Source organism: Solanum lycopersicum, chromosome 6 (assembly GCF_036512215.1).
Source record: "Solanum lycopersicum chromosome 6, SLM_r2.1".
NCBI classification, from domain to species: Eukaryota; Viridiplantae; Streptophyta; class Magnoliopsida; order Solanales; family Solanaceae; genus Solanum; species Solanum lycopersicum.
Window position 1 is genome coordinate 38178600 of NC_090805.1, and position 15447 is coordinate 38194046.

Here is a 15447-nt window from a genome sequence, read left to right on the forward strand (position 1 = left end):
AAGAGTTTAAGTTTGGTATACCGTACTCGTCTACAAAAATTTCTATACCATCAATTACTTTTAATGAGATTTAATTAACCATAATAACTTAATTTAGTAAAATAACCATAATTCATAAAAAAGAAAATACGAACTTCAAGATAAAACATGAGCTTAATATCTTTGAAATTGATGAGTACGTTGTTGAACAAATGAACAATATACTCTTCGGAGGTGACTTTAGTTTAAAATTTGAAATTTGATCATTGGTAGAATGATAGGTTCCAAAATGAGTAAAACTTGCATTACCAAATAATATGAATTAATATTTTAAAGATGACATTTTTATTAACGAAAGGAGTTCAAAATAATAATAATATGTCATACACGAAGACGTTAACGGACAAGTTGAAAAAGATGTAAGAATAAATTGGAGTCATCCAAATTATTAAAGCAGGCGTAATACACACCATTTTTTTTAATTTCTAAATATTAATGATCACTAAACAAAGTTGTTTACCCAAAATATACGATAAGTAGCCTCTGATTGTCGATTAAACAATTTTAACTGTATATATAAAAGAGGAAGTATAAGCACCGACTTATTTATTTTGCTTAACAACTATTAAAATAATAATAATAATAACAATAATGTAGTGGACAAAAGTGTTAAAAATTGTCAAAAGAACATTCTGGCACTCCTTTCAGGTGGGACATTGTGTTTTATCTTAGTGTCAATACAATCAAACTTTATCATAGAATAAGTCGTTTTTTTTTTTTTATAAAAGAACGTTACGTAATATAAATATATAATTTATATTTACGATATATAATTTTAAAATAATTACAATGCTTAGCATCAGATAGTATTTTATTGTAAATTTATCTCGCTTTGCATTCTGCCCTCTTTCTAGGGAGCATGGTACGGTACGGCATATATGGTATATGGTATTTTAAAGTTTTGATATGATAATTTTGGTATTTGATTTTTAAAATATTATATTATTTTTATTTTTATTTAATTTAATATGATTTGACATTTTAAAGTTTGATTTCGATATTTTATTTTATGGTAAATTTATAACTATAGTTTGTTCGACGTCAACTAATATATATTCACATAATAGAGTATTATGACTTCTACAATTAAAAAAAAGAGAGATTTCAATTGTAGTATTCTAACACATTATACATAGAAATATATATTCAAAATAAAGTACAAACAACTCCTTTGTTAATCAATTAAATTTCAATCAAAACAGACAATCAAAATTTCAACTTCTAAGCATTTAGTTTATATGACTATTAGGTTTCATATTTGTTAATATTTTAATAATAATAATAATATATGTTATTTATGTAACTATATATATACTCAATATGGTATTCGATATTTCGACACATTATTTCGAAATGTCAAATATCGTACGGAATATAAAAAAATATATACCATATATCACACCAAATACTATAATACCAAATTTACGATATTAAAAATTTTAATATGAAATGATAATTCGTTATATATCTACCACATTGTATCAAATGCGTAATCTTTTTAAAATATAAATATAGATACAAAACAAATACTAACATACATGGTAAGTGGTAACATATAAATACAAATACTGCGACAAATTAATACACAAATTAATACAAATATAAATTTTCATGAAATACATAATAAATACGTATTTAACCTCTTTCTTCGTTTCAAAATTTGCTCACCTCTCTCCTTTCTTCCCAAATTCGATTGCCTATTTTGTTTATATAATTGTATTTATTGATTTGAAAACACTTATGTTAATTATATTGGCGCAGCTAGAATTTGATTTAAGGGGTGTCAAAATATAAAGAAATAAAATCATGTAGAAGCCAAAGAGTATCAATATGTAATATAGATATACATAAAAAAATATTTTTATTCTAACTACACAAGGTACTTTTTCGACGAAAGAATGTCGATCCACACCCCTTCACTACATGTGATTCCGCCACCACATATAACCTAACACAATAAACCTTTGATTTCTTACCTCTCTCAAATCTAACTCGCCTCGATCCAAAAAAACATGATTATGGAAGGTTCGCAATAAAATAAAGAAAAATGATTAGATGCATTCGGTCATGAATGTCTTATGGGCGTATTTACAGCATTCCAATTTTCCATAAGCAGAGCAACTTAATTAGCATTTTTTAAAGGAAATTTCACACAAATTTTATAGTTTTAAAAATTAATTACATTATATATATATTTTTTTTAAATTATAAAAAAATTCTTAAATTTGATAGAATTCAGATGCATCCCAAAAAGTTCCTATACATTGCCTCCTGATTTTTGATATATAGCTCAGCTATTCGATATATCACATCTCAATTTTGAATACATCACTCAATGTCTTGATGCATCGTATATGTCCCGATACATCACGTAAGAAATTGTACCCGAAAATCGGAAAAATAGGATTCTATATTTTTTCAAATGAAAGAAATTGTTAAAAGATATTATAAAATAAGTTATATATTTTAGTTATTTTTTCCCCTCTTTTAAAAGCGTGAATGTGTAGTAATTTCAAATATAACGTTCAAATAGTAGTTAACAGATTGGTTAGCTCAACTCAACACTTTTGTCTTTCTTTGCTGTTACGGTAATTTTTTCTGTTAGCAGATCCTAATTTCAACTAATTAGTTGCATTATTGTAGGTACATAAGTATATGATTTGCTTGTGTCACTTTGACAATGACATTTATATCTGTTTTATTTTTATTGTTAATCTATTTTTAAAATTTTTTGGACAACTTTTTAGTTCTAATTTTCTAGGTACAATTTTTTTGTTTAAAAATAAAAAATATTTTAATACATTTTATATATCGTTAATTTATAACTACAAACTTAAAATCTTTTATTGTTTTCGTAAATTTCTTATCAAATTAAAAATAGATAAACAAATTATAATTGGGGTAGTTGGGTAGTGGGTTGGGTGGCTTATAATTTTATTTGGTGCTTAAATTAAATCAATAAATAAAATATATATCTTAGATATACACATTCTTTGGTCCGGAGGGGTAAAACAAATAATCTTAAGAGTTTTTTTTATTTTTCTAATTTAGCAAAATATAAGTATGTTAATGAAAATAGTAAATATACATTTATTATATATATTCTATTTTAAATCATATATTCTTTCTATTGTTTGACCACAACCTGACGTATCTATCCATAAAATAGTAAGTAATATTTAATATATGCTCTAAATTATTGATGATATGCCCTTACTATCTTTTAGAAAAAAACAAATTAAGCCATGTTCAAGCACATTCTAACAATTGCATCACCAAATTATAATCACCAAATCCCCTTTAACTTCATTTGATAACACTTTGTTAAATCAAATCATAAACGTCATTACCAAAATTTAAATGAAGTAATCCAAAAGTTGATTGTTTCTCACTAGTGAGGCACTAAACACCATTTCTTGCTTCAAAATGAATACTACGTACTAACAAATTAATAAATTAAAAGTAATTACCAGTATTAGTGCTACCCACTTGTTGTACCATTTAATATTCTGCAAACTAAATTGATGAATGAATACAACAAAAAGAAGTCAATATATAGATAAATCTTTTCCCTAAGTCTACCACTATCTTCCATGGAGGACAGCTAATAATCTCCTCTTGATATTGACCTCACACCAAACCTTACCCTTACTCACAACGTTGCCACTTCCATAGGCACTTGGAAACACATCTTTTCTTACTCGAACCCACGTTTACGTCTTACGAATTTAATTGAACTCATTATTTTACAATATGATATACTAATTATTTGAATTTACTACTAAAGATCATGAATTCGCTTTAGCCATATGTCCACAAATACAAAAAAAAAAAAAGTACGTTGGATCATAAAATATTGAAATTTAACGTGAAATTGAATTTCAGAATTTTCAAAAATTTGATAAATAACTTTCACTTTTTCACTTCAAAGCAACTCCAATTTGTTTTAATAGCCAAACACAAATTCAATTTTCAAATAGAAAGAATTATTAAAAATACTTTTGAACTTAACGTGAATTATTAATTTCAATTTTAAATTATTGACAATATTAAAAATATCTATTTACTTGAATAACTCAACTTAAATACACCTGTGATCTTCCACATGACATAACAAATTGTAGGATTGTGGAACTTTTAATAAAACCCAAGAGAAGTTTAAAAATACCCCTAAAATTGATGAGAATTAGGATTCACGTGTATTTAAGATCAGTTAGTCAGATATAAATGTATTTTTAAGACCGTCAATAATTTGAAAAAATAAAACTAATAATTTAAAAATTATTTTCAATACTTATTACTTTTCAAATATTATTTTTCATTTTTTTTAAAAAAAAACTTTCTTTTTTCTTTAAAATCCGATCTTAATTCCTAATCACCCCTGCCCTTGCATAGTTTCCACCGGCTAATATATATGCATGATTTTCCTCGGTCTATCCAACACTCACAACAGCAACAAAAAAAAAACAGTATTCTTGCCTCCCCGAGGCTCCATTTGCTCACTCTACTTATTGTCGGCAACTGCATTTTTCTCTTACTACTGTATTTTCCAAAATTTAAAACCCAAAAATGGACTACGCCAGGCTTGGAAAACCCAAGCCTAAAGATCTCTCACGCCGAGAAATACTCCCAAAATTTGAAGAGAATGTGCCAAATCAAAGGTCAAAACTCAAAATTGTGCTCATTTTCTTTAGCATTCTTATAATTGCTGCTGCAATTTCTGCAGCAGTTGTAGTAACTGTGCGGAGTACTACTAAAACAGGTGCCACAGTGACTCATATAAAGCCCAGTCAGGCAATTTCACGAACATGTAGTCGAACTCGCTTCAAAACACTCTGTTTAAACTCTTTGCATGAATTCCCAGGCGCACTCACCGCTTCCGACGCGGAACTCGTCCACATTTCCGTCAATGCGACGCTTCAGCGTTTCGGCAGGGCGTTTTACATGGCCTCCGATATTAACAGCCTTGTTATGGATAAACATACAAGGTCCGCTTACGAGAGTTGTATTGAGCTGTTAGAAGATTCTGTTTACCTTCTATCTCGATCCTTAACCTCTGTTGCTCCCGGCGCCGGAGAATCACCGCCGGGAAACAATAACGACGTGCAGACGTGGCTGAGCGCTGCGCTCACCAACCAGGACACGTGTACGGAAGGTTTCGCTGATGTTCGCGGGAACGTGAAGGATCAGATGGCGACGAATTTGAAGGATTTGTCTCAATTAGTGAGCAATTGCTTAGCCATTTTCGCTGCCGTGAACGGAAACGATGATTTCGCCGGAGTTCCGATTCACAACCGTCGGCGGAGACTAATGAGTACTGTTTCGTCGGCGAAAAATGAGAATTTCCCGAAATGGTTATCACGGAAGGATCGTAAGTTACTTAATGCGCCAGTTTCGACAATTCAAGCAGATATGATCGTTTCAAAAGACGGTAACGGAACGTTCAAGACAATTGCAGAGGCAATTAAGAAGCTCCCTGATTACAGTTCTCGCAGAATAATAATTTACGTCAAAGCAGGAAGGTAATTTTTTTTTTTTTGCTTTTTTTACTTTTTCACATATCAATGGTACTTTATCTTTGTCTTTGTTCACATCCCACGTGATAGACTCAGTATTCAGTAGTTAATTATAGCATTGATCTTCTCATTTCCTTGTCGTCGATATTTTAGTAGCCTGAAAGCATTTATCAAATTGTTGTTTACTTTGTGTGTTCAAGTGATCAAATAAATACAATTTTAAATTTTTAATCGTTTTTTTTTTTGCATGTAAAATAACAGGTATGAAGAAGATATCCTGAAAGTAGGGAGGAAAAAGACGAACGTAATGTTCATAGGTGACGGTAAAGGCCAGACGGTAATATCAGGTGGCAAAAGTGTATCACAGAATCTGACGACATTCCATACCGCGTCTTTCGGTATCTTTACTCACTTTGACTACATTTTTAAAAATACAAATGGTTTAAAATCAAACATCAGCGTCACATTGCTAGGCCGGTGCCTTGATTTAGCTCCAGTTATATGGTTTCAGCGTCATACTGATATAACTCTATATATATTTATCGTAATGTGTGGTGGAAAATTGAAAACAGTGGGCATGGGGCGGCCCTCTTCATTTTGGCAATTTTAGTACTAACATATCAGTAGTAGAAATAAGAAAGCACATGGCCTTGTCATTGAATTCTTAGCTACTTTGTAATTAAGTCTCAGTCGTCAATTGTATGCTACATACCCTCCAAATATCTTACTATTTTTTATTTTGGTGTTGGAGAAAATAAATAATGCAATTGTCAGGAATAAATATGAATTCAAATGACCAATACCATTATCCCAATTGGTTAATTATTTTGTCAACACATAAGTTAAAATGTGGAAGCACTATATTGTGGTGTTTTTACCTATTTTGGGAAGCGTGGATAGTAACATTAGTTCAGGTAATATAAAGGACGTTAGCCCCACAATTGTGTTTCTCAGTAAAAAATTATGAAAAAATATAGTAGAAATCACAAATAGTTGATCCTTATCCATGGCCTGATTGGCTTTTGTAAAATCTATAATATGAAGACAAGTAGTACAAGGGACCAGTATTTTGGTAGGCTTATTATATTTTAAAGAAATAATCACATGTTGTTGGGAGGTGAAGTAATTAATATTCATGCCCCTTCTAACTGTTAATGTCCTTTTGACTCACTTTCTCTAACCACTTGAGTAGATTTATTACTCCGTGCGTCCCGTGGGTCACTTTCTTTTGGTTCGTTTTTAATAATTCATTTGATTAATTTTTAAATTAAATTAAATATTTAATGATTATGTAAAACGTATTATAAGTTGCATTTTTTGTATGTCACTGTCATAAGAATATATATATCTAAGTTTACATAATTTGAATGTTTAAAAAAAGGAAAAGTAAGTACCCTGTTATCATCTCTGTAACATTGGATCATGGCTTGACAGTGCGATTTCTTAATGTACAGCGGCAACTGGAGCTGGATTCATTGCAAGAGACATTACATTTCAGAACTGGGCTGGACCAGGCAAGCATCAAGCGGTAGCTCTTCGTATTGGTGCTGATCATGCTGTGATCTATCGATGCAACATCATCGGATACCAAGACACGCTCTACGTGCACTCCCAGCGCCAATTCTATCGTGAGTGTGATATCTATGGGACGGTTGATTTCATCTTTGGTAATGCAGCAGTGGTCATCCAAAACTGCAGCATTTACGCTCGAAAGCCAATGGACTTTCAAAAGAACACCATCACAGCTCAAAACAGGAAAGATCCCAATCAAAACACTGGCATTTCAATCCATGCTTGCAAAATCATAGCCACATCTGACCTCCAGGCATCTAAAGGGAGCTTCCCCACATATCTAGGCCGACCATGGAAGCTGTACTCACGAACTGTTGTCATGTTATCTTACTTGGGCGATCACATACACCCGCACGGTTGGTTAGAGTGGAATGCTACTTTCGCTCTTGATACATTGTATTATGGTGAATATATGAACTATGGGCCGGGAGCAGCCGTGGGACAACGGGTGAATTGGCCGGGATATCGTGTGATCAATTCCACGGACGAGGCCAGCAAGTTCACTGTAGGTCAATTCATTTTCGGATCGTCGTGGTTGCCTTCAACAGGGGTGGCGTTCTTGGCAGGTTTGAGTACCTGAATAAGTTAATGGTATAAATGAACATATTTCCAAGATGGAATTTTATGTTTTGTGCAGTAATATATGATGAATAACATGATATGTCCCCATTAATAGTATTTTCATAAGATAGGTGGCTAAATTGAATTTGCTCCAGTATTGGTGATCTGACCGAAGAAACATATTCCAGATTACAGCTTTCATTGTTTAGTAAGTGCATGTAATTTGTTTTTCTTTCTTGATTTTATTAGATCATATATATACACCAGATTACAGCTTTCATTTTTATCATCTTTCACACTTTATGATCATATTTAAAATAATAGTTGTTTCCATCTGGGAGACCCACAATTGAGCATCATTTGACATAGTGGAAGTTGACAACTTCCAGAATAAGTATATGAATAGTAAATGATGTTAAATCAAATTGATATATCATTGGATCAAAGAAGAAATCAGCAACCACTGTCAAAAGTCTAGCCTACAAGCTGGAATACAAAAGGAAGAAAGAAGGGTCTGGAATTACTTATACCAACTACAATATGGACAATCCCCTGTTATTTTTTTTTTAAAAAAAGCAGCCTAGCCTGATCATGAAAAAGTCTAACCAGATGGGAACATTCCGAGAAGCCATGATTTGCCCCTTAAATACTGTAATTTTTATCACATTGGATAGCTCTTGCTTTAGGAACTCAGTCTTGTTTGGTGAATCTCAAATAATCAATATAAAACCTGATATTCTTCTGATTATGGCACTCCTTTGCACTGTATTGAATTGGATCATCCAAACACCGGTGTGGAAGAGGCTATTTAACATAACCTTCAAAGACTTGTATTTACGCGCACAAGTCTAAATTTCTGAATCATCAACCTCAGAGCTTACCACAAAGTTGGGGAATGCTAAAGTTATATCCCTGAATACAACAAGGCTACCATATCATCAGTATCAGGTAATAGCAATTTATGTTTCGTTTTTCAACTATCCAAACAGCTTATAGTCATTTCAAGAGGAGCGAAAAAAATTGTAAAAGAACACCTTCGAGATAATCACAATTAAAAAGCACAATGCCTATCTAAAGTTACATTGATGCCACACTTACATCAGATAGGGAAGTGTCATATTCTTTAGAAGAGACGGATTTCTTGAAACAAATTCCTTCCACTCTTCTGAATCTATCCTCCCATCACCCTTTGTATCGGCATCGCTAAACGTCTGGCACACAAGATATAGAGAGAGTGTAAATAAACAGCAAAGAACAAAGAAAGTGACAATTGGCGTGAAAGATAGTTTAAACTTTAAAGTAGTCTTCACCTCATCTACAATAATCTCAACTACGTCATCTGAAAGAACCAAGTCTGACTCATGCAGCAGCGCCAATACCATCTCTTTCAACTGCAAATTATACACATCCAGAGTAGAGAATATAACCTTTAGTTAACATGCTTTTTCTAATCAAAGTAATATCACCATTTTTTTTCTTTTTCAGGAAAAGGAAAATATTTTAAAGCAAAAGACTGGAGTGTTTAAATTGGGCCCTAACAATAATTGTCAAGATGAGGAGAGCGTAGAGTAGCATAATGCATATATAGTTGCGATACCAACCTCTTCTCTCTCGATATAACCAGTGTGCCTAAGATCATATAATCTGAATGCAACTGCAAAGATATTAAGCTAGAGACATCAATGTCAACGAGTAGGCACACATAATGTGTGTCATTTGAAGAGTGAAAGTGAGAAATCAGAACTATGTGATAGGCACCATTATCAATTGTATAACAGCTAAGAAAGATCATTTCATACATGACATTTTATCAGCTACTGGCGCATTTGGGTGGAAGATACCCAGTGATCGGACAAATTCCCCGAACTCAATCACTCCATTGCGCTTAATATCAAAAAGATCAAATATCTGCATAATAAGAAACTCAGTGAAGCAATATCCAGAACTTCAGATGAGCACGAAACAGGGAAATTGACAAAAGAAGTATTAAAATTATCCAATTAAATTGAAGAGAAGCAGTAGACTTCCAGCATAAGAGTTGATGCGTCAAAACTGTTTAATCAACAATGCACAGGATTCATCTACAGAGACCATTGCAATGAAAAATTGTCCAAGAAACATACCCTATCTGCAAATAGATTTTCCATTTTTTGGTTCCTGAAGAGTGCTAGCTGAAACTCTTCCTGATGAAGGCAATGCCAGAATTAGAATAGGTAGCCACAACACATTATAGACTTGTTGACTAGCTAAGTACTATATCAAATTAGTACATTTAAGAAACCAAAACATGGAAAAATATATCCGTTTCTATTTGCAAGCAACAGAGATATACCTTATGAATGAGCCCATCATCAATAATGCAGCTGCTTATTCTTTTGAACAACTCATATAATGCTTCGACTTCACTCACTGTAACTGCAATATTTTTTAACACAGTTTCTAAATGATTAGCAATTGTAGCAAGAGGTTACTGATAATCAAACCTAATACACGTTTCTATATGTTATTTACATCCATGCTATCAAATTTAGTGATGAGGACGCAATAAAATTGCTAGTAAATCAACCAAATTGACAAACCAGATCATACCTCTCGTTCTCAGAAGACATCATATTATAGTTTTCATAGTAAAAGATTTGTGGTTTCTTTCTATTGTCATTGAAGTCTCATGGATGAAATGCTATCAGAAGTCTTTTAATTATAAAATTAAATGAAACTTTCTAAGAACTGGAGGGCTTTGGGATGTGATCCTTATCCTGAGGTCTAGTTTTTTTTTTTCCTCTCACACCTTAAAGTTCTTCTTTTCAACTATCTGATAAAGGAGGGGAATTTTCATAGGCATAGAATAATCTATATTGGCCAAGATTCATACTACATCTTCCGGAATACCAATGGTGCTTGACTGCTTCTTTAAGGACATATAATGTGCGATCTAACTAAACTTGTAGAACTTGACAGCTGGGAAACAAGTACATTTTTCTTTCAACTAGAATGACAAAACATGACTTAGATTCTTAAATGATTCATACTCACAAGGTGTCTCAGCAGCAAGCACAGTGGGCTCCTCATATCCGGGTGTGTAATGAAGTGTTGATTTTGAGTGAAAGCAGCCCATCAGAACATAGTAATAGTAATAGCGAAAGATTGTATAATATCGACCCTGATAGACTACATCTAACAACCTGCCACAATTAAGATTAGGTCACTAACACACTTTAACAGAAACAAGATAGATAGTGAGTTAGAAGCTGCAGCCTAACAATCAGCCCCGCGTAGTTAGAGAGGCTTAACAATTTAACTATCAATGATCATCATAAATTTAGATGAGCAAACTTAGTTCATCAATGACATTTCAATAGTTAGCAAATATTAATAATACTTCTTATGTCTAATTATTAATCACATTCAGAGGGGTATAATACAGAGTTTTAATTGTCAAACTATAGAAGCCATAGATATAGCAAAATTTCTACAGAAGTACAAAACCATGATAAGCATAACAAAAGAGAAAAAAGAAAAAACAATCACTCTGTTACTACATCATATAATTACCTATAGAGAAACAGTATTGAGTCTAAAAGCAGAACCACACCCAAAATTTTCAATCTTAGGGCTTAGTTTTGGATTTAAATTTTGAGAGAAGATTTCAAATTGGAGAAAACAATAGGTATTGTCCATAAAAATTCCTAACCCACAAATTTCAATGAAGAATGCACCTTATATCCAGGAAAAAGATTACAGAAATCTGACCGACATCTGTGACAAATTATGGAGAAAAAACAAGAAAAGGCCAACTACACAAGAAAACAAAAAAATTGAATTCAAGAATCACAATAACCCGCATTGCTCATCACAAACTGAATCTATGGACAAATGCAGAAATCAAACAACATTTTTAGTTCAACAAAAAGAAAATAAGTCACCTGAAAATGCGATTTTTGAGGAGACCTGAAAATATTTGTGTGGGTATATATATACACAAATTTTTTGAATCAATTTGATACTCAAGTAGGACAGCCCAATTAATTGAGTAAAATATTGTTAAGTAAAAGTATCGAAGTTGCTAATTGCAACTTGAAATACACCAAATATTTCTAGTTTTAACTTAAAATGGAGTTTAAAAAAAAATAAAAAATTTTGTGGTTTAAAATTAAATGTCAAATATATTAAAATATTTTTTATCTTGTGGTTTTACGTGCTATGTGAAAAATTAAAATTAAAATATTGTAAAAGAAAAAGAAAATTATTATTTTTAAAATAAATTTAAAAAACAATAAAAATATTTTTTTATGAAACGGAAAAATTGTTGCTTTTTTTTATTGGTCAAAGTTGATGAGCTTTCAAAAACTTCGCTTTCTGCCTAAAAAAAGATAATGACAATACGTGACATATTCAAAAGTTTTTTTTGTTGACAATAAGGTTGGTGATCGCTTTTTGTTAGGTATAACAATTTATAAATCACATAAAATAAAATGTTAATATTTCAAATTTAATACCTGATTACATGTTTAATTAATTCGGTATAATTAAAAATGTGTCTCCACTATAGCATAACCATTACATTTTGAATTGAAAAAAAAAGAAATGTTTTTATATTAATTAATATTTTAAATAATGTACGTTGATTTTTTATTTTTTTGACCTAAATTTTTAAGATTTGTAATGGACTCTTATAATAATTAATCCCCTTAAAATATACTACTTGATCTGTGAGGGATAGTTGATTAGATATGAAAATCGTGAAACTTAAACATGTGATATATATATTAATAATAATAAAACAAAAAATATAAATATATTAACAGATGTTATTCTTTTAGTCTCAGATTACATGGAGATGCTTGATAATCTTTAATAAATATAATGAGCGTTAGATTTGTCAGCAAAATGTTTTAATTCAAAAAAATTATTTTAAAAGAAATGTATTTGGAAAAGCCAAAAAATTATTAAGAAATATATTGTTAAAAAAAATGATAAATCTTGTCATCCTTTGAAATGATTCACTTGTCTTATGTTATTAGTGGCATTTGAACAAGTGTTAAGAGGCTTGTCAAGTGCATGTGAGTGTATTTCTACTATGAATAGTCCCTCAATTCTTTGCATTTGATAACAATAAAAATATTAATACTCTCTTTTTTTGGTTTCACTCACTGTTTCCACTCTCCCTTTTTAGTTATATTTATTTAAAAAAATTAACGATTAAGTATAATTAGTTAAAATAATAACACTTTAAAATATTTATCTAAAATGTTAAAATAGCAATATTTTAAAAAATATTTTATATCTAAATTTTATTGTTTAAATCTTTATTCGTCAAAACGCTCTTAAATTAGACCAAAATTTTAAAACCAATGAACTTTTAAAAAGAAAAAAAATAATTAAACCACAATCCATTAATCTTCTTTCTCCGTATTTCACATTCTCTTCCCCATCGTTCATGTTTCTTAACTCCTCTATTTTCAAGGGTTTTCCAAATTGTTCAACAAAATCCATCGATTATGGTGTAGATCCGATTGTGAAGAGGGAAAGTCTGAATTTCAACATGATCCTACCCGACTAATGAAATCAACAGTTAAAAAAAAATTATGGATGCCAAAGAAGTTGATGAAATTGTTGAAGATCATAATGATGAAGAATAACTTTATGGCATGTTGCATTTTGTATTTAAATTGTCATATTGTATTCCTTATTGTTTTGATGGTCTATTGCATTTTGTATTTATTATAAAATTCATGTGGTATTTTTCTAAATTTGATTTTTTCTAAATAGAACTTGTATCTATATTGTAGGTGATATTCATTTCAAATTAGTTATATGTTTAATTTTGTATTATATTATAGGATAGTAGATAAATAGTTTTACATAATTTGTATACTATTCTAAATTAGGATTCACACAATTTTATATTTCTTTTTTTCTTTGTATTCGTTCTAACTATATACCAAAAAAATTTGTATTTTTTTTTGTGCCACTCTCTATTTCAATCTCACTTTGTATTTCATTCTCACTTTCTATGCCAACAAGTTTTTGTATTTCTTTTTGTGCTCACTTTGTATTTTAATATCATTTTGTATTTCATTTTCACTTTCTATGCAAACAAGTTTTGGTATTTCTTTAGTTATTTTATAACAATTTTAAATGTACGCCAACAAGTTTTAGATTTTTTGTGTTCAATTTGTATTCAATCTCACTTTGTTTATCAACAAATTTTGTAATTCTTTTTTATTTTTCATTCTAAAATCTTTTTCACTACCCGCAAAAATCTTGAATCAATCGACTTCAATTCTACATAGATTCAGTATTTTCAATGAAGTGTTAAAAATTAATATTGTAAATTTGAGGAATAAGGGAGAAGAAAGTCATGTCGATTATGGAACCAAACACGTATATAGGAAAGAAATTTTGCAAATTATAATCCCAAAAATAAAAGATGAAAAGGCTTAAGAGTAATGGAGAAAAAATTATGTTTACTTAAAGTTGTACTAAAATTATGATTAGTAATTATGGTAACGTAACTTTGTTGGTTTAAATTCAAAAATTAATATTATTTTTCTTAATTTTCTCCGTTTTGTTATTAATTAATTGTATTTTATCAAATTAAAAAAATAATATTTTTGTTCCATGATTTTCTCTATTTTGTTATTAATTATTTATATTTTTGCAAAATAATAATAAATACATAACTAATTCCGTAACAAACTAAAATAATGACATTTTTAATAAATAATGTAATTGTTGCTAAGGAGCTCCACTAAAAAACTAAAATATTGCTATTTTGAAAATTTTCCCTACTTATTTTAATTAGCAGTTATTTTATACTTTCTTTATTCGCTATTTTTTTTGTCATAATTCTATTTTTAGAGTCAACTATAAGAACTTTGACTAAAGATATATTTTTTCATCATATTGATATGCAAAAAAATTGCAATTTGTACTACTTTTCATATAGTTTATGAATATCTAAATTTTTTATTTAAAATATCGAATTAATGTAATCTAATTTAACTTTGAAAATCAGTCAAATTGACTTTAAAAAAATGCAACATGACAAATAAAAGTGGACGGATGGAGTATCCCCTAATAACTTGCTGATGTAATTTATTTGTTGAGTCTTGTAAGTTGTAACCTCTATTTAAGAAAGAGAAGTGTTTGTTTAATCTGGGGAAATATTTCACAATGTTGAAAATAGTTTCTTAGGACAGTGTCTAGCAGCACTCAAGTATTAAAGTTATGCACTCAGGATTTTCATTCAGGGGGTTTGAAAATAAAAGTATAAACGTGTACACAATCCAACAAATCTTTTTTTAAGGAATGTGACTTTTGAATTCTTTTGAATTTAAGACCACACTTTAAACATGTTTTATTAAAAAAAAAATACGTCAAAACAAAACTGGAACTTAAACAAAATTGAAACTAAAAAGGTAAAAAAATGCTAGCCAGGGGATTCAAACCCCAAACGACACGCATGGTTTAAAAAAAACTTACCACTGGATTATCTTACTTTACTTGTCATTGGGAGCTCAAAATATATATATATTCACGTAAATACAAAAATGTTATCTTATATATATGGTGAACCTCCTGATTTACCTGTGTATTCGCCCCTGTATGCACTAATATGTATATATTATTGTAATAATATTCATCTCATTTTTGAAATTACTAGTTTACTAAATAATAAAACTATTTATTATTATTATTATTATTATTATTATTGGGAATTTATTTTATTTCCCAACAAGATTATCTTCTTTGTGAA

At 30.1% G+C, this 15447-nt stretch overlaps 2 protein-coding genes across 4 annotated transcripts; one reads left to right on the top strand and one right to left on the bottom strand.

The window, feature by feature from the left end:
• Nucleotides 1-4353: 4353 nt before the first annotated feature.
• Nucleotides 4354-7974, top strand: LOC101258375 (probable pectinesterase/pectinesterase inhibitor 34). Its single transcript, XM_004240908.5, has 3 exons — nt 4354-5561; nt 5817-5953; nt 7010-7974. Exons 1-3 carry the CDS (start codon nt 4609-4611, stop codon nt 7705-7707), a joined length of 1788 nt encoding a protein of 595 aa, XP_004240956.1. The 5' UTR covers nt 4354-4608; the 3' UTR covers nt 7708-7974.
• Nucleotides 7975-8098: 124 nt separating this feature from the next.
• On the bottom strand, nt 8099-11762 carry LOC101258661 (calcineurin B-like protein 4). Of its 3 annotated transcripts, none has more exons than XM_010323909.4 (9): nt 11612-11762; nt 10722-10870; nt 10021-10103; nt 9812-9871; nt 9488-9596; nt 9290-9342; nt 8999-9079; nt 8787-8899; nt 8099-8600 (listed from the first exon to the last, which is right to left on the bottom strand). In XM_010323909.4, exons 2-9 carry the CDS (start codon nt 10801-10803, stop codon nt 8537-8539), a joined length of 645 nt encoding a protein of 214 aa, XP_010322211.1. In that variant the 5' UTR covers nt 10804-10870; nt 11612-11762; the 3' UTR covers nt 8099-8536. The 3 variants fall into 3 exon arrangements, with proteins under 3 accessions (XP_010322211.1, XP_004240957.1, XP_069155324.1); XM_004240909.5 differs by having other exon boundaries at nt 11241-11631; XM_069299223.1 differs by lacking the exon at nt 11612-11762 and adding an exon at nt 11405-11512.
• Nucleotides 11763-15447: the final 3685 nt, after the last annotated feature.